Source organism: Heptranchias perlo, chromosome 23 (assembly GCF_035084215.1).
Source record: "Heptranchias perlo isolate sHepPer1 chromosome 23, sHepPer1.hap1, whole genome shotgun sequence".
In the NCBI taxonomy this organism is placed as follows: Eukaryota; Metazoa; Chordata; class Chondrichthyes; order Hexanchiformes; family Hexanchidae; genus Heptranchias; species Heptranchias perlo.
Genome location: NC_090347.1, coordinates 31,388,229 through 31,414,424, shown reverse-complemented (window position 1 = coordinate 31,414,424; position 26,196 = coordinate 31,388,229). Strand labels below are relative to the sequence as shown.

At 42.1% G+C, this 26,196-nt stretch overlaps 1 protein-coding gene across 1 annotated transcript in view; it reads left to right on the top strand.

The window, feature by feature from the left end:
• Positions 1 to 1,671: 1,671 nt before the first annotated feature.
• Positions 1,672 to 26,196, top strand: part of foxk2b (forkhead box K2b) — a 90,929-nt gene continuing 66,404 nt past the window's right edge. Inside the window, exon 1 of the mRNA XM_068004302.1 lies at positions 1,672 to 2,322. Coding sequence (XP_067860403.1) covers positions 1,808 to 2,322 — 515 coding nt within the window. The 5' untranslated portion in view covers positions 1,672 to 1,807. The remainder of the gene's footprint in view (positions 2,323 to 26,196) is intronic.

The following is a 26,196-nucleotide window of genomic DNA, read 5'->3' as shown; positions in this document are numbered from 1 at the left end:
TGTGTGGGTGAGGACATGGGCCACAGCGTTTTGAATGAGTTGAAGCTTGTTGAGATCTAAGGCATGGAGACTGGCTGGGAGAGTGTTAGAGAGGCCCAACCTCAGGATGATAAATGCATGGACTACGGTTTTGGCGGCACACCCCACGGTGCATTTTGCCTGGACAGAGAAACAACGACTCATGGGGAAAAGAAGTTATCTATCTTCATCCAAGGGTCAAGGTTTGCAGTATGTGCTTACATCAGTTCCGATGAAAGGTCATCAACTTGAAACATTAATTGTTTCTCTCTACAGATGCGGCCTGACCTGCTGAGTTTTTTTCCAACATTTTCCATTTTATTTCAGATTTCCAGCACCCTCAGTATTTTGCTTTTGTTGCAGTAAGCTTTATGGCCCCAAAACTAGAGACCATAAGTATAAGATAGTCATCGGCAAATCGAATTGGGAATTCTGGAGTGGAAAGAATGTGGAACTCGCTACCACAAGGAGTACTTGAGGTAAATAGCAGAGATGCATTTAAGGGGAAGCTAGATAAGCACATGAAGAAAGGAATGGAAGGATATGCTGACAGGGTTCGATGAGGAGGCTGGTGTAGAGCATAAGCGCGGGCATAGACCCGTTGGGCCGAATGGCCTGTTTCTGCGCTGCAAATAAGCATTCGCAAAGCTTTTTATGAGCGCAAGCGTGAGCGTTCTGCATTTGAACAAGGGGGCGATGCCATTGGTTGTGCGGTGCAGAGTGTTACCGCCTCTCCGTGTCTGCCCCTCCCTTTGCTGCCGCTCAGTGTTTACAAACACTCCCCGCCTTGGGTCACGGGCCAGACAGCGGCACTGACATCACCGCCACAGCAGAGCACATGTCCGTGTGTGCAACATGGGGAAGGGGGGTGGTGGGGGATCACACGCACTCACCCACCCACCCAACAACACCGCCAGCGGGGCTCTGCTCTGACCCGAACACCGCAGCCCGAGTGTAAAGAAGCAGCGGGCCCCGGTCTGCGAGCGGGGCGGGAGGAGGAGGAGGGGGGGGGGGTTTGTTTGTATTTTGTTTTTACGGCTCTGGGCGCCCTCCATTAGCGGAGTGGCACCACGGGTAAAAAGAAAACCCAACGGCGACAGCTGGCGGCAAAACCCGGAGCGGATCCGTGCGCTTCATCAACCCAAAGGCGGCTTTAATAAGGCCACTGTTCGCGATACTGCGACGGGGAGAGAGTCTCCTCCGCCGCCACAACTGGAGCTCCATCTTTCCTATGACTTTAATGCCGTCAGTGCGATGAATAGGAGGGGGGGGGGCGGGGGGACTGACTACTTTCGGTAATAATATGGACAAAACGGATCGAAGATCGTTCTGGATGATTTAGCTACTTCATCGTTTCATTGGATTTCTTAATATTGCTCATTTTATGCAGAATCATTAAATGAAAGCCCTTCACGTACATTATTTCAATTAATGCGGAGTTCGCCCCATGGTAATCCAGGCCGGGATTTATCGCCTTCTTCTCCTTTCCGCAGCCCCGACCCTGCGTAGCAACCCAACTTGATGGAGCGTAAGCCCCGCCCCCTCTCTCTTTACCGATTGGTCGGAAGCGAGATCATCCTTTGGCTCGGGTGTCCTCACCGAGGAGCTGATTGGCGAATTGGGCTGTCGCTCAGTTTGACGGCTGACGTTCCTTCCGGCGTTAAGTTTGGTTGCCGTCGTTTCACTCCCCTTCGCTCGGCCGCCGCCGCTGCTGCTGTTGTGGGGAAAAAAAAGGAAATTTATTCCGTTAATTTTTAAAAATTTAAATTAAAATATAATTATATTTAAAATGGCCGCAGCAACCGCCGCCACAGCGGGTCTAACCGATTCGACACCTAATGCCATCAATAATAACAGCGGCGGCAGCACCAGCACCGACTGCGGGGCCCGGGCCCTGCTGGCCCTCAAGTCGGCTCCGTGCAGCCCTTCCCGGGTTCAGGTTCACTGGGACCCCGAGGAGGACCTGAACGGTGGCGGCGGCTCCTCTTCTTCGGGCCGAGGGCCCGCTGGCGGCCACGGTCACCTTCATCACCCGGGGGCCGAGGTGCTGGCTCGGCTGGAGGGCCGCGACTTCGAGTTCCTGATGAAGAAGAGGAACGTGACGATCGGCCGCAACTCGAGCCAGGGCCAGGTGGATGTCAACATGGGCCACTCCAGCTTCATCTCCCGCAGGCACTTGGAGATCTTCCGCGGTGGGGAGGCTGCCGCGGCCGGTTTCTACCTGAAGTGTCTGGGCAAGAACGGGGTGTTCGTGGACGGCGTCTTTCAGCGGAGAGGAGCGCCGGCGCTGCAGCTCCCCAGATTGTAAGTACGGAGCTCGGATATCGGCGAGTCAGGGTTGGAGCAGCACCCGGGCCCCTTTGCAAACCGCGACACTGTCTGAGGAGTGTCCCCTGCAGCTGTCCTGCAGGACCCGGCTCCAGAGAGCAATCGATAGTACATCAGCATTAACCTTGATTTACCACCCTTAAATCAGCCATGTTAGTGCAGTAGTAATGTTTTTAATGCACGTGTGGGTACAGACACTGCGTTGAAACCATATGCCCAAGCTGCAGATTTTTAAAAAAATAAATTGTTGATAAAATTCACCGATGTTTAATTATGGTGTTGTCCTTTTTCGTGTTTCTATAACTGCACGTGTGAGCTATCCGTCACTCTGCGAATACAAACACGTGTTGTGATTTGTGGCACTGCCGTAAGTACATTTTCCTCCTAATTTATCTCTTTAGGGTTAATTTTCGGGATGTCATAATAACGCTTTTTCCAGTGGAAGTGTTGGGTATTTTAACCTTGCGAGGTTATTAACCTAGTGCACCATGCTTGTAGGTCCATAGTGAAGGTGTAGACAGAGGCTTGGAAAAGGAATGTGTGTGTTCAGTGCCCAGGTTTATAGTAGCTTTCATAGTTGTTACTTGGTACCTTTGCGACGTTCTGCAAATGATTTTGATAGTCTTGTGTTTATATATAAAATAGCCATTTTTTTCTTTAAACACCTACGTTAATACATGTCCCATCACTGGCCAGTCTAGTGTAATTATTATCACCCCTGCAGGTGGGTTTATTATTGCAAGGCAGTGTTTGAATATAAAATCATTACACAGGGTAAAATTATCACCGAAAATGCTCGTTTACATTGAAAACGTTTAGATTTTAATTTATTTTTGTCCATAATGGTCTCACAACTTTTTAAGTTCCCCAAGTAAACGATATAAAACCAAAATATGTTAGAAATGCATTGCAGGCCTGGCAGTATCTGAAATGTTAACATTTTAGGTAGAGACTCTTAGGGGAAGGGGGTGTATCCTACTATATTTCTGACAAAAACAGGTCAAGTTTACTGATCAAATTGTGCTAAGTACTAATAATAGCCCAGGAATGGATTTGTAAATGTTTGAATTTGTTTAATTTGAACTTAGGTTTAAGTTTTACATGAAAGCACTGTTTTATTAGTGTCTGCTGTTGAAGCCTGCGAGAGGGCAATGCTCAGATATACTTCTAGTTGCATTGTTATTTAGTCAAGGGTTAGTGCCTATGTGTGTGGCGAATTTGGTTCATCCACTTGTGCAAATGTTTAATGTTAGAAAAGTACAATCAGAATAACTATAACAGAAACTTTAAGCCCTGGAGTAATTTTAACTTCAAATTTTAAGAAGTTGACTTTGCTCCAGTTTTTGTTTGTGCCCACCCCCTGTCTTGCACATAGAACAAAGTTCTGAATTGAGGCCAGTTTTCCTGTGTTATACTGACCATTTTGTATTGCTTTGAGGCTGAAGCTGCTTTGCACTGACCAAAGAATTTGCAGTGTTACTGTCCTATTAAAAGGTTAGTAGAAAATATTAGTTTTTAGTAAGCCAAATGTGCATTTAATAAAAATTAGTATCTTCTGCTAACCCTTTGGTTTAAAACATGTATGATGAAAGATTGAGAAATTGTCCTATTTTAAAAAGTGACAGATCATATTTAAGACAATTGTCATCTGATATTGTCAACTGACTGGGGCAGAGATCACGTCATATAGAAGGTAAGTGTTTTTATAGATAATACTTAGTCCCTATGATCTCCTGAGGGGCTCAGAGAGGAATTTTCCAGATTATTTCTTCCCTTATTGCTACTGAGTTTTTTGATTTTTTGCCCCTCCCAGGAGATTACATGGTTAGGAAAGGAAGGAAATGTTACGTCATGATGATCCAGCCATCATGGTTTGGGGCAAGCTTGATAGACCAGTTGGTCTTTTCCTGCCCGTCAATTTCATATGATCATAAAAATCTGCTGAATTCTCTGCTAACCTGATGATTAGAAAGCTTTTGATTGGTCCTTTTTATATTGTAATTTAATTGACCATTGAGATCTATTTCTGTGAAGCGGATGGTTACATTGGTCCACTTAAATAAACCTTTGATCAAATTTACACTAATAATGTTCGAGTGAGCTAGGTGAAGATTTAGCTCCCGAATTAATCAGATAGCGTAACCGCAACTGAATTGTGAACTCCGGAGAGATACCTATATGCTCGTAAGTGGATTTTATGGTATTGTCTCTTTGGAGCTGCAATAATGTAAACGGTCTCCCAGATTGAAGCCAAATTTGTGACCCAGCGGGCACTTGGCAATGGATGTTCTCGAGGTGGCTAATGTCACTACTGGTATGCGTATAGCCTTTACTCATGTTTAATACTGTCAACTAAAAAAGTAAACATATAGCAGTCAGTGTGTGATGTTGTAATTTCACTTTACAGAATGTAAATATGGCTTATTATCCATACGTAATATTGTATTGCATCAGCTGGTGAAGATGGCTGTACAGTCTGTTCCACTTAAAGAAGATTTACCCACCTTGACATACTATTCTACTTTTTCTTTTATGATTTTGGGTGGGGGGGGGGGTGAGGGCGGCGAGAGAGAGAGAGAGCCGTAGTTCCAAGCTGGTTCTGGCTCCCAGTCAGGTCGAGTGATGAGTGCACCAGCAAGTTTATCACGCATTGTCTGGGAAATGGGGTCAGGCAGTAGGTGACTGGAAAAATGCAGCAGGAATCTGCTCAGCCCACCCACATTCAAAGTGGTGAATCAAGCATAGGTAACAGGAATGTTACTGCAGTTAATTTTTGATAGATATTTATTTACTGCTAAGTGTATAGTTTTGCAGCCTCTGCATTATCTTCCCCCTGCCTCCCAAGCATATGATTATGCAAGACTGGGAGAATAGGATTAACCAATGTATGAATCTGTACAGTATATCAAGTATCTTTTTACTTTTGGTAAATAAATATAACTCATTTATTATAAAACATTTAATTTGGGACCACAACCTAATAATTAAAGATAGATGCATATGTTTGTATGCATACGCATTTGCTTATGCCAAGTATATTACCAGAGTTTGATGGGAGATAATGGTAGTGTTATCGCAGTAGATAATACAAACAAGGCATTTGATCATGGCATAATCATTAAAAAAAATTTATATCCAGAACAGTTTTGGTGCTGTCGAATTTGTATTTACATTGAGTGGCAGATTCTACAGCGGTAGATAATTGCCCAAGTGCAGTGCTTGGAAACCACAAGTTTGTCTGGGAACATTCCTAAAAGTGTGAAAACTTCAAAAATGGTAACGGCAGCAATATTTACATTTGCTGCTGGCAGCACTGCTGCCTCTGAAGGGGCATGGGGATGTCACTTCTGAGATGTTTCTTTGTTCTTCCAGAGACAGCAAAGCAGCTAAAGATGGGGCTTCTATTGGCAGCAACAACATAATGTGAAGGGGCCATTTGACTTTCCCTAACTTTTCTTTCTGTCCCTATTCAGATGTGTTCCCACCATTTATGGTTTTTGAAATTTTCTGATCAGGGAAGCAAGCGGTATACTTCGTGTGGGAAATGACTAGCTTCTAATTTAGCGGCCTAATCACTGGGCAGTTATAGGGAACTTATTTGAGTTTAAAAATGAATCTTACGTCATTTTTTTCCCAGTATACATTTGCTGAATGCATTTTGGTTAGCAAAGCAGCACAGCTACTGTACTATGTGCCTTCCAAGTAACTCAAAAAATGTTTTCTTGGTAACAAGGAGACCTGTTAAAGCCAACCACATCCTGTAGTCTGCATAGATAAAGCTGGGTCACCAATGATACATAATACTGAGGATATTGGATGTAGATTAAGAAGAATCAAGCCTTCAGTATGAGACATCCCATTTGATGAATGCACCAAAATAAAATATATACTGTTGACTACCTTCGATAGAAGAAATCTCAGCTTCCACCATTACGTGAAATCTGTACAACTTAGGTCCTGAAAAAACTGCTGACTTCAGTTGAAGAACAATGATGTAATTATGTATCACCTTGGTTTACTTACTTTGCCAATGAGATGTAAGTAAGATAATCAAGTGATATATAGTTGAGAGCAGTGAAAGACCTCGTAACTCACAATTGATTTAAGTTATAGGTAGGTAATGATCTTTCCACTGAATGCAATAACCTAGTATTACATTGACTTCTATATTCTGTTTGTGCAGTGGATGAGCAGGTAATCTTCGCTGAAAATTTGACTTTGTTTAACCTTTTCATGGAAATTATTAAAATGTGGAGAGTGGTTTAGTACTTAAAGCAAAAACTGCAAATGTTGGAAATCTGAAACAGAAAATGTTAGAAACTCTCAGAAGGTTAAGCAGCATCTGTGGAGAGCACAGACAATACTTTCACCTCTAATATTGCCCATCTCCGCCCCTGCCTCAGCTCATCTGTTGCTGAAACCCTCATCCATGCCTTTGTTACCTCCAGACCAAACTATTCCAGTACTCTCCTGGCCAACCTTCCACCCTCTGTAAACTTGAGCTCATCCAAAACTCTGCTGCCCGTATCCTAATTCGCACCGTCCCGTTCACCCATCACCCCAACATTGGCTCCCAGTCTGGCAATGCCTTGATTCAAATCTTTCCATGGTCTCACCCCTTTATCTCTGTAACATCCTCCAGCTCTACAACCCTCCGAGATCTCTGCGCTCCTCCAATTCTGGCCTCTTGCACATCCCCGATTTTCATCACTCCACCATTGGCAGCTGTGCCTTCAGTGCCTTAGACCCTAAGCCCTAGAATTCCCTCCCTAAACCCTTCCACCTCTTCCCCTTTTAAGATGCTCCTTAAAACCTGCCTCTGTTCTAATATCTCTGAGGCTTGGTGTCATATCTTGTCTGATAACGCTCCTGTGAAGTGACTTGGTACACTGAAGGCGCTGTATAAATGTAAGTTGTTTTGGGTGCAGACCATTCATAGTGTTTTGTTGAAGAGTCCGCATCCAAATTGATACCATGTCTGTTCACTCCATAGATACCACCTGACCTGTTTTTGTTTGTAGTTTAGTACTACTTGTGTTCTGTGCCCTACGACTTGGTTTCCGCAGATGGGATTTGTCATTATGTAATCTCAAGAATGTAGGAACAGGAAAATGCCTTTCAGCCCATCCAGCTCATTCTGTCATCCAAGTCTTTTCTTGGTACTCTCCTAACCATTCTCCTACTACAAACCTGTACCCCTATACTCTTTATTGAAGTTTACATTGATCCAAATCCATTTTCAATACTTTGAGTCCCAAGACAGTATATTCCATGTCAATAAATCCAAGTGTGAAGTACTCCGTTATACTATACTTATTGTGATACTGAGTCGCTTATGGAGAATCTAACTGCATTTTCTAATTGGCTATGCAACAAGTTTTGCTATTTTTCTCTTCCTGTTTATTAATGAACTTGCTTATTGTTTTCTCTCCCACCCTACCATTATCTTATTTCCCAATGAAAATAGGTTTTAATTTCCTTAGCTTCATTTCATAACTCATCTGAAGTCATCATTGTTGCTTTTGTCTAACTTCTTTCCACTAACACTATCCTAAGTATGATCATCACACTTGGACAGAATATTCCTTTATGATCATGCTTTAAATAGCTGTAACACCTTGGATTTAATAAATTCTATGACTTACTTCAACTGCTGCTTTGCACATGACAATGCTTTTGCTGTTTGGTTGACTAATACACTTGGGTTGGTGTATCCAAACCGTGGGTTGCATGAAGCATGAAGCACCAAGCCCTGGCAATTGGGTCCACTAAGCCCAGGCAACAAAGTCCTATTTGTAGTTATATTTCTTTGTTGATTTGTTCTGTTTGAATTTTGTGGGTCGGGGGAGGGGGTTGGAAATGTCTGTTCTTGGTGCTGTTGACTCACTGATGGATAATCATAATCAGAACGCCAAGTTCTGTTAGCATCAGCAAGTTGAGATACATGAAAATTAATGGGAACATGGATTTAACTTTAAAATGTTGCCTCTGAGGCTCTATGGTATACACTTAAATAGCGCACAAAGACAATAGCTTAGACAATTCTGACTTGAATCTTTTTCTGGACTTATTTAAAGATGTACTTCACACACACACACACACACACACACTCCTTTAATACTAATACCGAATGCCATTGTTGGTTCATCTGCTTAGCTGGTAAGTCTGCATTAGTAGGGATGAAGTATTGTGTTCCATTCATAGCACAGCTCAACCTCCCAATAGTATTCATGATGAGTCTGAAACCAATGTGAATGTTGAGCTCACTGACAGACTGTGCAAATTAGAATATTTTGCTAGGCTCAACTTGAGTAGTTTTTATACAGTAGGACAAATCTATTGCTGTTACTAGAAAGTAACCAGAATATGGGATTTCACAAAAGTTGATAGTTTATGGTGTATGGGTTGGTACACAAAGGATATGGCCCAAAATTAGAATTGTACAGTTCCATAATTAAGAAGAGCAGAGCAAAGAAAGATTGAGATAGTGATAGAACTTTAAAAAAAAATAAAACTGGTTAAATAGCTATGAAAAGAACGGTGCATGGAGAAAAGTGCTAACTATAAAATGGCAAATCACTGATTCGGGTTCTGACCAGCTCAAAGGGTAGAGCAGTAAAATCTGGCAGAATAAAAGGAAAGGGGAGGTAAGGTCACTAAGCTTTCTGTGAGGTGCTGACAACAGTGAATTGGAAAGAAAGATAGACATGCAAATATTCTAAAGTAGTTCATGCAGTGTTCTGTAAACTAGGAACCAGTTTACACTCATGTATTGCTTGCTTTCATAAGCAAAATATATATCTATTTAATAGTATAACACTGGCTATGCGCAAGACAATTGTAGTTCAAATATATCTAGGATATAAAAAACCTTCCACTTCTGTGATTGGTTCATGAGGAAATATGAATCAATTTTTAAAAAAATTAGCACTTACTTCAATGACTCTGAGCACATCTCTCCAAATTCATTCCAAATGTTTCAGCAGCTGTGTTGGCTTCCTCAGCCTTACAGTTACATGCCCATATAAATAACATTTTATAACATCATAAACACCTTTTTTAAAAAATGCACGTTTCTTGAGCAAATCACTATGCTTACATGTATATTTACCCATATATGTACTTTTATTTTAAAAAGTTCCTCCGATAGTTGTTCTCACATTCGGGCTTTCTCTTTTCTTTGCATCCGCAGCTTCTTTTTCCCCCACTGGTTCCAGAACGACTCACTACCAAATTCTGTATATGTGGCCATCATGCTTCAGCTCCTTTTCTCCCCTCTCTTGCCCTCCCCCTTGAAAACTACTGACAGGCCCGCACTTCAGATTGACCTCTCAGCACAATTATCTGTACGACGTCTCACTAAATCTTGGGCTGACTAGCATGTATATGCAATCAGATCTTTCCACTTATTTTGTTATACTATTCATATACACTTCCTGCTTATCAAAACTTGCTGCAGAACAGTGATGTGATGTTTACTAGTTCAGCTGATCCTGTCTCCTATCTTCCTCTTTCTCCTCCCCGCCCCCGTGCCTCTCCATGCTCATCTCCTGCTCCCTTGACCCTATTCCCACTTAACTGCTGACAACCCAGCTTACCTTGCTGGCCCCCATACTAGTTGAAATTGTAGATTGTTTCCACCCTTCAGGTATTAACCACCTCCCTTTCAAAGCAGCCATCATCACCCTTTTCTCAAAGGACCAACACTCCACCCCTTTGTCCTTATTAACTGCTGCCCCATCTCCAACTTTGCTCTCCCAAATCCTTGAAGGTGTTGTCGCCTCCCACATCCATGTTTGAATCTCCAATCACTGAAACAAGACTATTCAAATTCAGAAATGATATCCTCTGTAACTGTGACCATGATGCATTTTTTCCCATTGTTCTCCTCAACCTCTGCAGCCGTTGACACCGTGATCTTCCATCTTCCTCCAACGCTTCTTGTCCATTGTCCACCTAAGTGGGACTGCCTTTGCTTGGTTCCACTCACCTATCCAGTCGTAGCCAGAGCTTCTCCAACAATGGCTTCTCTTTTCACCCCTGCATCATTGCTGCTTTAGTCCCTCAAGGATCTATCCGTGGCCTCCTCCTCTTCCTCATCTACATGCTGCCCCTTGGGACATCATCCAAAGACATGGTGTCAGGTTCCACGTGTATGCCGGTGGCACCCAGCTCTACAACTCCACCGCCTCTCATCCCCTCCACTGCCTTTGTGCTGTCAGACTACTTTGCCAACATCCAAACTTGGAAAAGTCGCGATTGCCTCCAGTTAAACATTGGGATTTTTTTTTTTAATTCGTTCATGGGATGTGGGCGTCACTGGCAAGGCCAGCATTTATTGCCCTTGAGAAGGTGGTGGTGAGCTGCCTTGTTGAACCACTGCAGTCCATGTGTGAAGGTTGTCCCACAGTGCTGTTCAGAAGGGAGTTCCAGGATTTTGACCCAGCGACGAAGAAGGAACGGCGATATATTTCTAAGTCGGAAACCGTGTGACTTGGAGGGGAATGTGCAGGTGGTGGTGTTTCCATGTGCCTGCTGCCCTTGTCCTTCTAGGTGGTAGAGGTTGTGGGTTTGGGAGTTGCTGTCGAAGAGGCCATGGTGAGTTGCTGCATGCATCCTGTGGATGGTACACAATGCAGCCACTGTGCACCAGTGATGGAGGGAGTGAATGTTCAGGGTGATAGATGGGGTGCCAATCAAGTGGGCTGCTTTGTCCTGGATGGTGTCGAGCTTCTTGAGTTGTTGGAGCTGCACTCATCCAGGCAAGTGGAGAGTATTCCATCACACTCCTGACTTGTGCCTTGTAGATGGTGGAAAGGCTTTGGGGAGTCAGGAGGTGAGTCACTCGCCGCAGAATACCCAGCCTCTGACCTGCTCTTGTAGCCACAGTATTTATGTGGCTGGTCCAGTTAAGTTTCTGGTCAATGGTGACCCCCAGGATGTTGATGGTGGGGGATTCTGCGATGGTAATATACAGTTGAATGTCAAGGGGTGTTGATTAGATTCTCTCTTGTTGGAGATGGTCATTGCCTGACACTTGTCTGGCGCGAATGTTACTTGCTACTTATCAGCCCAAGCCTGGATGTTGTCCAGGTCTTGCTGCATGCGGGCACGGACTGCTTCATTATCTGAGCGGTTGCGAATGGAACTGAACACTGCAATCATCAGCGAACATCCCCATTTCTGACCTTATGAAGGAGAGAAGGTCATTGATGAAGCAGCTGAAGATGGTTGGGCCTAGGACACTGCTCTGAGGAACTCCTGCAGCAGTGTCCTGGGGCTGAGATGATTGACCTCCAACAACCACTACCATTTTCCTTTGTGTTAGGTATGGCTCCTTGGTGCCACACTCGGTCAAATGCTGCCTTGATGTTAAGGGCAGTGGTTCTCACCTCACCTCTAATTCAGCTCTTTTGTCCATGTTTGGACCAAGGCTGTAATGAGGTCTGGAGTCGAGTGGTCCTGGTGGAACCCAAACTGAGCATCGGTGAGCAGAATATTGGTAAGTGCCGCTTGATAGCACTGTCGACGACACCTTCCATCACTTTGCTGATGATTGAGAGTAGACTTGTGGGGCGGTAATTGGCCAGATTGGATTTGTCCTGCTTTTTATGGACAGGACATACCTGGGCAATTTTCCACATTGTCGGGTAGATGCCAGTGATGTAGCTGTATTGGAACAGTTTGGCTAGAGGCGTGGCTAGTTCTGGATTGAACCTATTGCTTTCGGCCTTTGCCACTGTTTCCTTCTCGCTCTCCGCCACTGATTCCTTCTCGCTCTCTGCCACTGTCTCAGTTTGAACCAGACTGTTCGTTGTCTCCGTCCTTTGGACTCCGAGCTGAGCTTTTGCCCCCATTTACTCTGCATCACTAAGACTGCCTACTTCCATCTCTATCATATTGCCTGCTGTCCTTCACGTTCTGTAAACCTCAGTTCATCCACAAAGCTGCTGCCTATATCTGTCTCTGCACCAAATCCTGCTTACCCATCATTACTATCCTTGCTGACCTAAATTGTTTCCCGGTACCCCATGCCTCTCAATGTAAAAATTTTCATCCTTGTGTTTAAATCCTTTCATAGCCCTGCCCCTCCCTAACTGTAACCTCCTACAGCCATACAGGCCCTGCCCAAACTCTCTCTTCCTCGGACTCTAGCCTCTCTGTATTCCTTCCTATCCCAGTTATTGACTATCTTCCCTTCAGCTGCCTCAGCCCCGTGCTTGGAACTCCCTCCTGAAACCTCTCCTCCTTTAAGACCCTCTTTAAAACCTATCTCTTTCTCGTCATCCCTCCTAATATCTCCTTTGGCCCATCGTCCACTTTTGTTTGATTACATAACTGGGATGTTTTTCTAGGTTTAAGGCATTATATAAATGCTAGTTGCTGTTGTTCAAACAGGTGGATATCCGACTCGGTATGTTTTGTGCATTTCTTTTGTCTTCTAACAACATTAATTTTTTTTATTTTGGTTGGTTGGGTGCCTGGTGGGAAGGAAAAATAAGATTTCCATGTTGGCCACTAGTTTTTTTTTTACAAATTCTTTTTTCTCCCAGACTGCCACAGTATCTATGACTTCCCACTGAAGACCATGGAAGTTAGTAAAAATTTGTTATAAGGAAAGGAACTACTGAGAGTTCAATTTTGCAATATTATCTGGCCCTTTTCATTTATGGTACTGGCATAGCAAATTGTATCAAGCCCATATAAAATGATTTCCAAGTTGACTGCAGCACCAGTTACAAGACTGCTTCCTTCTCCTTCCCCCTCCCCACCAAACAGCACAGAAAAGCACATCTTTGTGTCTGTGTTTTTCCATATTAGATGGTATAACAGCAGACGGCAAGAAAGGAAGTTAGTTCATAATGTTGACCCACAAACAGACTTGAGGAACTGCATTGGGCACCAGTGGGCATTAATAACCAGTACCTTATTGATCCCCATAAAGTTTATCTAGGTGATCAATGCTTTATCAATAGCATCAGTACAATTCAGTGCATAGTGCCATAATTGGCCTATAATGGAATGTTTCAAATCACAGATTTCCTGTAGTGTACTGCATACTCCAGTAACCTAGGTTCACCACTTGGCATTTGAACTTCTGTATGGAAAGGATACAGATCCACTTGATGAAACTCTATGAAAGAGATGGAATGTGAAAAAGTCTGAAATTTTTGAGTTTGTATAGAATGAAGTGCTGCTTCACTGTATCTGGTGTGAATATTTAGGACTGCTAGAAAATCTATGGTCCTCAGGTCATCAATTTTGGAGGACTGATAACCTTCCTACATCTTTGATATTAGAGACAGGGAAATCACAGGTCTGTCGGGAAGGATGAGCTAGATGGTCCAAATGGATTCCCTGAACGGCATTTATTTTTGTGATCTTATTGAAGCAATATATCACATGATTGCCAAAAGTATTGCCCACCTGACTGATAAGGAAAGCTACAAGCCTCACATACATTTGTGATACTATTTACCGACATTTTACAAAACTTACTGAAAGGTGCAAGTTATTTTGTTTGTCATTCTGTAAAAGCTTATTCTCAGTTATTTTACATTTATCTATCTCCCACAGTGGTCATGCAGCAAAAGCTTAAGATGCAAGTCCTTTGCTTTGTGCTTTTCTTCTCCCTCCCCAAAACATCCTTTTTTTTCCCTCTGTTACTTCCATGATCGATAAAAGAAATTATTTTCTCCCATGCATTCCTCACCATTCACAATTGTATGTAATTTTCTGCCTGGTTGTCATAGTATACTCTGGGTAGTATAGTTCTGTAGAAGCTATATAAAAACTACAACTCTTGTAATGGATTAGTGTCTCGCACTATTTATCTGCATGAGCTATAACTCCCTGGTCCTTTTCTATCTGGTTGTTATGATGTACGTTGGAAATGGCAATCCCACAGGAGCAGGGTAAAAAATGTATCTTGCATGCATGTGCTCCCTTGCTCTCTCCTCTCCTGTGAAACAGCACCCTAGGCTAGTCATTGCTTTTAGCAGACAGTGAAAGGAGTGCTGAGAAATGATGGCTGAGTGTCTAAACATCACATTTAAGCACCTGCCTGTAGCTAGTTAAAGATGGCTGGCCCATTAGGTCAGCCTGTGTATAGTTGTTCCAAAAAAAATACAAATTTTCAAATATGGTGATTTTTGTTTTGTTGCAAATACTTAAGAATAAGGCCAATGAAGAGGCATAACCTAGAATACATTTCTTTTAAATATTTGCTGTTCACATTTTATTGGTGCCATTTGGTGCTTTTTTAAAAAATTGGGTTAAAAATAATTTCCTCTAGTTGGTCCATATAGATTGTAAGGACATTCAATGTAGTACGTTTATTTAGTCCGCTTAATTAATAAGTGGTAGTAACATAAGCTTTCAGGTCTACAAAGGCAGTGGCTTCAGGTGTTTTTAAATGACTGAAGCTCGCTTAGTTCCCATGAGCTCAGAATCAATTATGGACTTGTTCTCATGATACCAAAGCAGTAGTGCAAGTGACCTAAAACTGCAAGTCATCCTTTGGAAACTATTCTTTCTATAGGAAGACTTGTTCTCCTGTTTTTTTTTAAAAAAGTAAAATATCAATACATTAAAGGACAAAAATAATTCAATTTGGACAATACTTGGAAGAAATGGAGTAAAAAGATCAGTAGTTTTCAGTTTGAAATGTGCAGCTTTTTCCACAATAGGTTATTTCAGAACACCAGTAAACAGATATTGTGTTTCAAGTTTCAGACTGGGCAACACCCTAGGAAAGTTTGTATTCTCATTAAGACACAAAAAATTAAGATTGCTTAAAAATAAGCAAATAATGCAGTTAATTTGTCCATTGAGTTCATGGAACTTTTAATGGTATCTACCAGCACCCTAATTTGACACATTAGTGATAATCAGAAGATATAGAAGCTAAATCTTGACCTTCACAGTTTAACCACAGATTGTATATCTACTCATATAGGATGTTCCTGTTTGTGTTTCCAAATTAGAAAAAAACCTGATTTTTAAAAATGTAATGCATAAGAAATTATTAGCATAGTTGGCATCTTTACCATAGGCAGTTATGACTGCCAGTTGTTTACAGTGTACTTTGTAGCCATACATTGGTGGTTACCTTTTTCTTTAGAAATTGACCATCAGTTGGTTTCATGTTCATAGTGCATTTCTTTCATGATGAATCATGTTTCATGTTGAGCAGGTAATCGAGTATGGTTTTAAAATGTACCCCCAATGGCATGGTAGGTGAAGGTATTGCCTGGTGTAGCATTAAGCCATGCAGATCAGAAGGTTATAGGTTCAATTTCCCAGCTGTGCTGAGTTAGTTAATCTTGACTGGGCAAGCATTTGGGATGCTACAATTAGCTTTGTGTATTCTTGGGCCAGAGAGAGGTAAAAATCAGTCAAGTTTCCCACTCTTGATTGCTAACGAATGATTCTTGCTCAGATTTAGTTGTGACCATGTCCACAGTTGAATAGCCTGGTGACACTATGGCCAGTTAGGCAAGGTACTGTGATATCCCAGCAAGAGTTGGTGACTCCAGGAGAAAAATTGCAACGGTTGTCTTCTGCCCACTGAGTATTTTCCACTTGGACTTTTTAGACATTATGCTCTTGATTGTGTGGGCGGAAAAAAGGCACATTTAAGATATTGGTTGTACCAGTTTACATCAAACATTTCCAATGATTCGCACTTGAATAATGACGTGACTCATTTAATTAAAGGATCACAAGTTATTTTTTTAAAAATCTATAAAGTTCTCCCTGTTTGGTCTGGGGAAAGAAGGAAATCCTGCTGGTCAGAAAGCTGTAGTCATTCATAAAACTGACCTGTTTGTGGTTTTAAGAAGAACAAAGACTACAACTTCCTTTCCTGTGGTTTAATTATTTACTTTCTGCAGTTGAAGCTAATGTTCACAGGAATTGAGCCAGTTGCAAAGGCTGATGAAATAGGAAATGCATGTGGCTGTTTTTTTTATATATAAAATGTTTGACATTTTGTATAGCATGTTAAGGAAGTTTGAAATTGCTACTGCATTACTTTAGAGCAGCCACCTTATCAAAACATTACATTTACCTTCACCACAAAATCATCATTTAAATGATGCATAGAAAGTTGAGCACCTTGGCTAAGGATATGGAACATAGCATGCTGTTGCAAAGAACTTGTCTGATCACAATGTGCTCATCAGCAAAAGGTGAGCATTGTTTGTCTTAAGAGTATGAGACATTCCAAAACATAATGTGTGCTGAAAACAGGAAATGCATATCGGGTCACTCTGCATCTGAAAGAAAAGATAGGTTAAAGTTTTATGGCTGGAATCCTTCTTGAGAACTTTCTGATCTTGATTGAATTGCACCCACTCAGCAGCATGTTTCTGCATTCAGGGATGTCAACCTTTAAGTATTGAAGCCGGTGAGATTCCCTCCCAAATTTACCAGGAGGTCAGGGGCGCAGTATCCAGGGGCAGAGCCCTCGTTGTGGTCCAGGGGTCAAAGCTCCTGGCTACTCTTGGATTTTAAGTATTTTTGGAGGTAAAAGATGGGCCTTTCTTGCAAGATAATGATGTTTATTTGGACAGGCTTCCCTGAATTTTTTTAATTTAATGGGAGTAAATGAAAAGTGGCTTAGTCTTGGAACTCCATGGAGTGGCTTGATCCACTGAAATACCACACAATATAAGTAAATGAGGAAAGAAGTCCAGTCTCTGAATCATCAATGAGGTTTTCCCCTTTCCTTTCTCCTCTCCTCACCGTGATAACTGTGAGTATTGCTGATCTTTTGCTTACTTCTATTTTTTCCACTCCCCGGCTCCAGGTACCAGATGATCTGGGTCCCCAGCGTCACCTGGAACGTCTTCCTCTCAGACCGCTGTGACTTCAAGTAGAACAAAGTCATGACAGTGCTGACATCCAAACCTTTGCACAGATTGATGATCTCTGTCACTCTAGAATCCGGGACAGGAGGCTTCACAAAGCCATTGGACTTGTCTGCACACTTTGCATTGTGCATGGGTGCTATTTATACATCCCAGCAATGTTTTGCCCCCTTTCCAGTCTTTTTTTTCCTCTTCCGCTGTAGTTATTCATTTTAAAGATATAGCTTTCTGCAGCAACTAAAAAAAACGATGGTCTGGAAGTATGGGTGTTTTTCCGTGAGTTTAGAACACATTTAAGTGAGACTGAGATGGACATCGAATACTTATGACTCACTTAAAATTGGTGTGAGTTGACCTGCCTGGTATTTGGCAATCGCTTCATGCAAAGTCAGAATAAATTATTGGCTACTTTGATACTTGTGGCATTAAAAAAAATAAACAGACTACAAAATTGTTAATGTTTTGAGATTGGTACAGTAAAAATATTTTTGGGTTGGAAAGGGTTGCGGTGCAAATGTTGATCAATGTCAAAAGTTATAATCTACCCACACATTAAAGAAAAGAACTTGCATTTATATGTCTGTGACGATTGTGAAGTTGTTATACTCTCCATGTAGGTTATATCCTCTTTATTACCATATCTGTCTCCACCTTTTCGTCAATCAATGTTATTTATCATGAGCACTTAACGCTGAAGACTTCTGTTATTATTCCGACTATATGATTTCACTAACCCAAAAACTTCCAGTAAACTTTCACTTAATTTCAGTGTAAACAATAAGATGGTTTGAAACATGAGTTTGTTTGACTTTATTAACTGCTCAAACTGCTTTCTTGCAGTTTCATATAAATCCTATAATTATGATAACATTCTTGCAGCCTACATCAAGCCAGCTAATAGTCTTTATCATAGAATAGAATCATAGAATGGTTAGAGCACAGAAGGAGGCCATTCGGCCCATTGAGCCCTTGCCGTCTCTTTGTAAGAGCAGCCCAGTTAGCCTCTTTCCCTGTAGCCCTGCAAATTTTTCCCCTTCAAATATTTATCCAATTCCTTTCTGAAAGCCACGATTGAATCTGCTTCCACCACCCTTTCAGGCAGCGCATTCCAGATCATAACTACTCTGCGTTTTTTTTAAAAAGTTTTTCCTCATATCGCCTTTTGGTTCTTTTGCTACTCACCTTAAACCTGTGTCCTCTGGTTCTTGACCCTACTGCCAATGGGAACAGTGTCTCTACTTTATCTAAACCCTTCATGATTTTGAACACGTCTATCTTATCTCCTCTTAACCTTCTCTGCTCTAAGGAGAACAACCCCAGCTTCTCCAGTCTATCCAGGTAACTGAACTCCCTCAACCCTGGAACCATTCTAGTGAATCTTTTCTGCACCCTCTCTAAGGCCTTCACATCCTTCCTAAAGTGTGGTGCCCAGAATTGGACACAGTACTCCAGCAGTGGCTGAACCAGTGTTTTATAAAGATTCAACATAACTTCCTTGCTCCTGTACTCTATGCCTCTATTTATAAAGCCCAGGATCCCATAGGCTTTTTTAACCACGTTGTCAACCTGTCCTGCCACCTTCAAAGATTTGTGTACATATACCCCCAGGCCTCTCTGTTCCAATGAACACTTAACATTTAAAAACATCATATCATTTGGGCAGTAACTAAATTTTAAAACAACATGTATATTCTGATAGCTCCTGCTTATTCTTTAGAACCTGAACTATGTACCATTATGAACTTTGAGGTTGTAAAGATTCATTGTGAACTTTTGTTGCGATGGTCCTCAGCTACTGTTGAAAATATAAATTTAGGACTGTCGCTACTGTTAAGGAGGGAAAAACCTCGTTCCTAGTCGGGTGAATTGTGATGAAATCATCTTGTAAAACTTACTAACTGGAACTTTTAAATTAAAAAAAATAGAAATGCATTTGATTATAGGTCATTGTTGCTAAAATATGCCTGAGGACCAGAACTATGGGCCCCAATATTAGTGGGAAGGGTGCGAGGGAGTGTTTTAGCGTGGGGAAAAACACAGCAGTGCCGGGGTCGTGGAGGCCTGCTGTTATGATCGCAGGGCCTCATTTAAGTAAAAGAATACAGACTCCGACCCAACAGCCAGCCAGATGGGCGGCCTGGCTGGCGGGCAGGAGAGGGAATTTGCGGCAGGAAGCTGCAGTTAGTGGAGGCTCTAGCAGCAATCGGTGGGGGGGGGGGGGGGTCCGGCTGCAGTTGGGGGAAGGGGAAACATTGTCCGCGGTTGGTGGGGAGAGACGGGGTCTACCCACCATCGGGGAGGAGGGGGGGACCCGGTGCAAGGGAGGCCTACGGCTTCCTCTTGAGGCCTGGATGAGCACTCCTGGCCCACAAGGAAACCTGAAAAATAAATTTAAAACTTACCTTCTGGGCCTCTTCTGGCCCAGGATCCAGCTCCTGACTGGTTTTGCCTGACAGGGAAGCCAACACTGCCCCCTCACTCAGGCCTCAACTTGAAATTACAGATCAGGTCCTGATTACATCATTGAACCCAATCTGAAAATTTAAAATATGACCCTGCTTCCTTCCTGCAGCTGTCCTGCTCGCCTGCTCAAAAGAGCCGGTTAATGTGGGGCGTGGCGGGAAGGAAACTGGATCGGTGGGAGCAAATGACACCCGTTATTTTAACTGCACCCCTGTCTGGTTTGCACCAGGCGGAGGCAGTTAAAATCGGGCCCAGGGATTCTGAAAACCTACATTCATTTAGTTTTCTAGATTTTCTGCTTATTATTTTCTTGCAGTTCAGGAATTGGATTTAGCTGCAACAAAAGACAATTGGCAGTTTTAATACTATGGTTGAGTCAAAGCTCACATCATGAACAATCCACCATATGCAGAATTAAGTTGTATTTAGAATACCACATATTGCCTTGATAAGCCAGGCACACATCAGTTACAGCAGTGTAATTTTGAGAAAGCTTTTTGTTACTATAATTCCAGCATCGGGCAGTCTTGCTTTTTACTGATTGTAAAGTTTTTGGTCAAACTTTCGCTAATAGCTGGTGCTTATAGTAGCAAGCTACGTTTTACCTTTGGTGATTCACCATCCGGCAGGCTACCAAGAATAAACTACTTCGTGCAAAATCCAATTTTAATTGGTTAGACACTGCCCCGCCTGTTCGATGTTGCCATGCTTGATTCATTTAGATTTCCATTTGCAATTGAGGAATGCATATTTAGTAACCAGAATTTTAAAAAAAACAAGTAAATATTTTACCATTGGTGATTCATTAGCAAGCATTTTGCTGAAGGACTGGACCATTGTTCACCGAAATGAAACTACTTGATGCCCACTTGAGTAACAAAATGGTGCCATGATCTTGGTTTAGTTTTCCTATTGCAAGTGAGGATTGCATACTTAGTAATCAGAATTTTAGAAGAACCTGGTAAATGTTGATAGGATATAAGCTTTATAAAATTGTACTTCAGTACTCAATTGGTATTAAATTATTGAACACACAAATAGCTTTTACTTAATATACTTTTTTGGAAATTAAGTTGCTTGCCAGCTACATCATGCCAGAAAAAAATTAATAGGCAGAACAACAACATTGTATAAATATCAGTTCATAACAATCAAACACCTTGGACAAGAATAGGCTGATCCAAAGTAACAAAACTATGACTAGCGGTATTGTGGTGGGAGTCTCGAGAAAGTTAGGCCTGATATTGGTAGAGGTGTTTGGGACCAGGATGACATATCATGGAATTTGTACAAGGGACAGTATAGGGCATGATTTTCATAGCTCAGTCTGACAAGACAGCATGAGTGCTTGTGGGGGGGGGGGCACAAGTGAACATTCTGCCTGCAGGACGATAAAAATCGGAGGAGGGGAGAAGAATCAGTGAGCAATTTGTCAATCTCCTGTGGAGTTGCGCACGAAGTGAAAATGAACTGTAGTCCTCAGATGAAGTAGGCTTGGAGGGGGGGTGGGGAAATGGAAGGCAGGTAGCACACTTTTGTTACCAACTTTAAGAATTGTTAGAAAAGTACTTAAATATAATTATTAAAATATACGGGGCAGAGAATATGCCTTAAGTCCCCCAAAAAAATAAAATGAAGGCACCCAACAATGGCCTAGCAGCAGACCAATGGAATAGTGGTGGTTGAGAATGGGCTACATGCGAGTGGAGCATGCATGGCATTCAAGAACAGGCAGTGGCATAATTGCCTGCAGATTGATGAGGGAAGGGAATCTGGAATGGGGGGAAATAAAGAAAAAGCAAAACTTTTTTTAAAATGTGAAGCACTGAGCTGGAGGATCATTATTCAGTCTAATCATTAAGTATCTATTTATTGTTTCTGCAATAATTGGCAAAATCATACGGTGCTCCACAATGGAATCAGTCGTTTAGTCCAACTTCCGTATCTTGCTCCTGCTGGGGGCTGTTGGTAGCAGTGGCTCATAATGCTGGGCTCGTCCTGTGTATCTCTGAGGTTTTCTTACTGAGATGCCAGGCCTGCTTCAGTCACACCACCTCCATGCTGAAAGCCACTGTCTTGTAGTGGTCAATGAAAAATGAAGTCAAAATCTCTGGTGCTGCATCAAAAGTCAAAGCAAATTGCCCCCAAGAATGAATAAAAGCAACTGTCCGGAATGGGCCAGTGAATGAGTGGCATCATAGGTTTCAAGGAAGAGGAGGTGGCGAAACAGACCAAGGTGGCCAGTAGAGTAGCTGACTGGAGCATTTGCTCTTGACAAAAGGAAAAGAAATATCTTTAGGCAGGCAGGGCGGCCTTGTGAAGAAGAGCCCTAGCAGCTGAAAGCAGCAAGGCGAGCAGGTATGGACGACAGAGTACAGCGAACGTACTAGTTCAAGAAACTGGCAGGAAAAGCCAGGAATGGGCCAGTGGCAAAATAATGCTGACCTCTGGATGAAAGAGGAACAGGAGTGTGACAAAGATCCATTATTTTGAAAAGCACTAAAATTACACTACTAAATGTGACCATAGCAGGAGTTAAATTGCTATCCGGGTGGTCAGAGGCAGGTGGCTGGTTGATACAAAAAAAACAGCAGTGGGAGGCCTAGAAGGGAAGAGCTTGCATATGTGTAACTGCTTTCATGACCTCAGGATGTCCCAAAGCAGTTCACCACCAATGGAGTAATTTTGAAATGTAGTCACTGTTATAATGTAAGGATGCGCGTGCACAGCAGTGTACCACAAATTGCAATGAGATAAATGACCAGATAATCTACTTTGGTGTTGGTTGAGGAATAAATGTTGGCCAGGACACCAGGAGAACTCCCCTGCTCTTCGCATAGTGCCATGGGATCTTAAGTCCACCTAAGAGGGCAACAGAGCCTCGGTTTAACATCTTAGCTGAAAGGTAGCACCTCTGACAATGCAGCTTTCCCTCAGTACTGTATTGAAGTGTCAGCCTAGATTATGTGCTCAAGTCTCTGGAGAGGGGCTTGAACCCAGACCTTCTGACTCAGAGGCAAGAGTGCTACGACTGAGCCAAGGCTGATAATGATTCAGTTTTAAAATTATTGAAAATAGTCAATACTAAATTTTAAAAAAAATACTTAGCAGTGCAGAAGCCAAAATGGCATCTGAACAACTTTCAGGTTTGGTTCACAGTCACCCAGTTGCAGAATTATAGGATTATTCTAACATCACAGGCTGTTGTGCAAATGGAGAAGTGTTCTTAAAAGCATGATGGGGCAGATAAAAACAACTTTGACTGTTCACGAAACCATTGTCACTCCAGAGATCAGGTAGCACTCTTGGTGTATTCAAAGGAAATGTAGTCTTCACAGCAACAGACTGCCACATGTAAGTGAGGAGGAAAGAGCATGATAAGAATGGCACAGGGAAAAAGCTGAAAGCTTCTTTGGATCAGAGGGGTAATCGATGTCTGCTTCTAAACAATGTGCAAAAATAGTTTCTCAAATGCACTGTGAACATGAAGATTGCAGGCAAGCTACTTACTAGTTGTTGAGACTTGTATCTATTGCTTAAGTTCATTCATAAACCTGAATTGACAGTGACGTTCCTAGGTAACCCCACTGTACTTGTGCTGGAGGTTTTGGATCAGGAATGTATACCCACACATGATAGTTGATCGTAACTCTTACGATCATGTGAGTCTGGAAACTCAAGATGTGTTAGGTAATCTTTTTTCTGACACCTGTCTTTCCTGAATATACAACATTATGTGAAAATCTGATCCATTTCACAACAAAGTTGATTCCTAGAACAGAGGATTACACAAAACATTTCTGTCCTTAACTGCTAAAAGTTAACCAGAGGAATAAAAATAAAAATTTCCAAGCATGCTCACTTCAGTGGTACTGGAAGTGGATGTCTTCCATTTCTTCCTCCCCCAACTGCTGCAGTACTGTTATGATAGAACCATAACCCACAGCAGTCAAAGATACATAAAGGAGTCAAGGAATTTAAACCTAAGATCCAATGGAAACACCATTTTACTCATTCTCAGCATGCAGAGCACACAGCAAACCACCAAGATGCATCCATCATAGGTTTTCAAAATGGGACCTGTGATGGGATCCTGGTAGGTCTGCAAGGCTAACAGATTTATGTCAGTCTTTGATCAGATTTCCTTATTTACTGATTTTTCTAGCACATTTCCAAAACTGTACACATTTTTAAAAAGCTTTCTTTTGCAATGCTAGAATGGTTTTCTTTTGGGTAGCTGGCAGTCTTTTGGAAATTAGGACAGAAGGTCCCAAGGCATATACCAGTATTTGCAAAGGGTCCCCTGCAGTCAGTTTATTAAAGGAATTGAAATACTTCATAAAAGCTTCACTGCAGAAACCTTTTTTGTGTTTGTATGCGGAAGATTCTTACAACCTTAATTCAACAGCATCCTTACCAGTAGAGGTGTTGCTGCTGTGGGAATATGGTCTGCAGTTTTAAAGTCAACTTGGACAAAAGTGTAAATGTGACCCACAGTCCACCCCAATCTTGCATCTAATTTCCCTTTTAAGTAGACGAATGAGGGCTTTGTGCATTTAAGGTGTTTATTGCTACTGGTCTGCAAAGCAGACACTTCCCTTTTTATTAATTACATCTAACCAGGTGAAATAGTCTCCTGGAATTGATATTAAGATTAATATATGCTATCAGTACTTGATTATCTTCAGCTACAATCAACTGCAAAAATGAAACAAATTATCCAATAATTTGAATTAAGCAATGAAAGTAAAACCGCACAATTGGAATTCAGTGCTTAATTGGAAAATATGATTAATTTTTTTAACAGTAGACTGTTGTACCCATTTCTGTTCTGTCATCTATCTGTACTTAAATATCTAGATAATCAGATTTGGTTTTATTTAGAGAGGTCCAAGACCTCGTACACAACTACAAACACAGATCAAGCAGGAATAGGAATGCCTCATTCACCAAATTTTATTGAGTCCTGAAACCTAAATTTGGCAGCTTGGTTTCTCAAATTTCTTGAATGTAATAGATGAGTTATTGATAAACAGCTGTGTACTCTTCTGTGTAAATGCTATTTTTCTTTAACATTGCAGATATTCAATAGGGCGTAGAAACACCACAAATAAATATATCTTGTATTTCTGGGAAAGAGTGAGGAAATTGAATAATACCGAAGGGAGCCTCTGTATTGATGCACATCCAGATGTCAAAGTAACTCCAGATTTCAGGAATGGGCAGATAAATTTGTGTAGTATCCAAAACTTGGTTCATAAAATGAACTAACTTCTTCTTCTTACCAGTCGCAGGAGAAAGTTTAAAAAGTGACCAATTTCTCATTTCTGTAGATATTTACAAGCCAAGCATTTTAACCGCAAACATGAGCACTGCACAAAAATTACACGGAGAAACTTAATGTAATACAAACTATCAATTATTTTTTACATGTCTTCTATAGGGGGAAAAAAGTTTTAAGTGCACTTCAAAATACACAAAATTATTGATCATAAGACTTGCAAAGAAAGATTTATGGCGAGGAGTTGGAGATTCGTAGTGTAGGACAGATAATGCATATTAATGAACAAAAGATTAACAACTCAATTATTTTTCAAGATGAATTTCCCAACTAGACTAAGTGAAACTTATTCTGCTGTCCCTGATGTGATACTGAGTGTCAAATAGTAGGATCTATCTTCAATTTACAGCTGTTCAGAAATCAAACCATTTTACAAAAAAAGAATTATGGTCGAATACATTGGCGCGATATTAGCGTGGAGGCGGGAGGCAGATGGCGGGGGGTGATTAGGCGGGTGGGGAACCCGCTGAATAAAAAAAATGTCCGTTTTGCACCCAATCACGAGTCAATTGGAGCCACTTAACGTGGCTTCCAGGTTTGCCGTCTGAAAGCTGTGCAGCGAGCGGACTGCGCACCTGCAGTCAGCTGGAGGAGCTCTATTTCGAGGGGCAGTCCTCCGGTGGCTGCTGCTGGAGCAAACACCCACACACCACAATGGAGCAGCACAGAGGCAAGGCCGTTCTAAGAGCAATGCCTAAGAGCAATGCTACTGGATGGGGTGAGGAGGAGGAGGGATGTGTTCTACCCAGCGGACGGGCGAAAGTGGCCTGCCTCTGCCACCAAGAAGGCCTGGCTCGAGGAGGCAGAGGAGGGCAGCAGCATCTCCCGCACCTGGATCCAGTGCAGGAAGCGCTTCAATGACCTAACGAGATCAGCCAAACTGAGTACACTTATTGATTCTCCCACATTCCATCTTCCACATCCCTGCCCCCACCCCCCAGCTCATTCTGCCCTTCCAACACTACTCTAATCACATCACTCCCCACACGCACTTAAGGCTCATACTCAACTTACCTGCACTTCCTCATCACCTCCTCACTTCCCCATTAGTCACCCCACCACTACCACTCTACCCAATCCTCATACAATGTCATGGCTCTGTCTCATACTCACCCTCTAATGCATCTCTTTCATGGTCAGCACACTCAAACCAACGCATTCATCAGTTGGCCA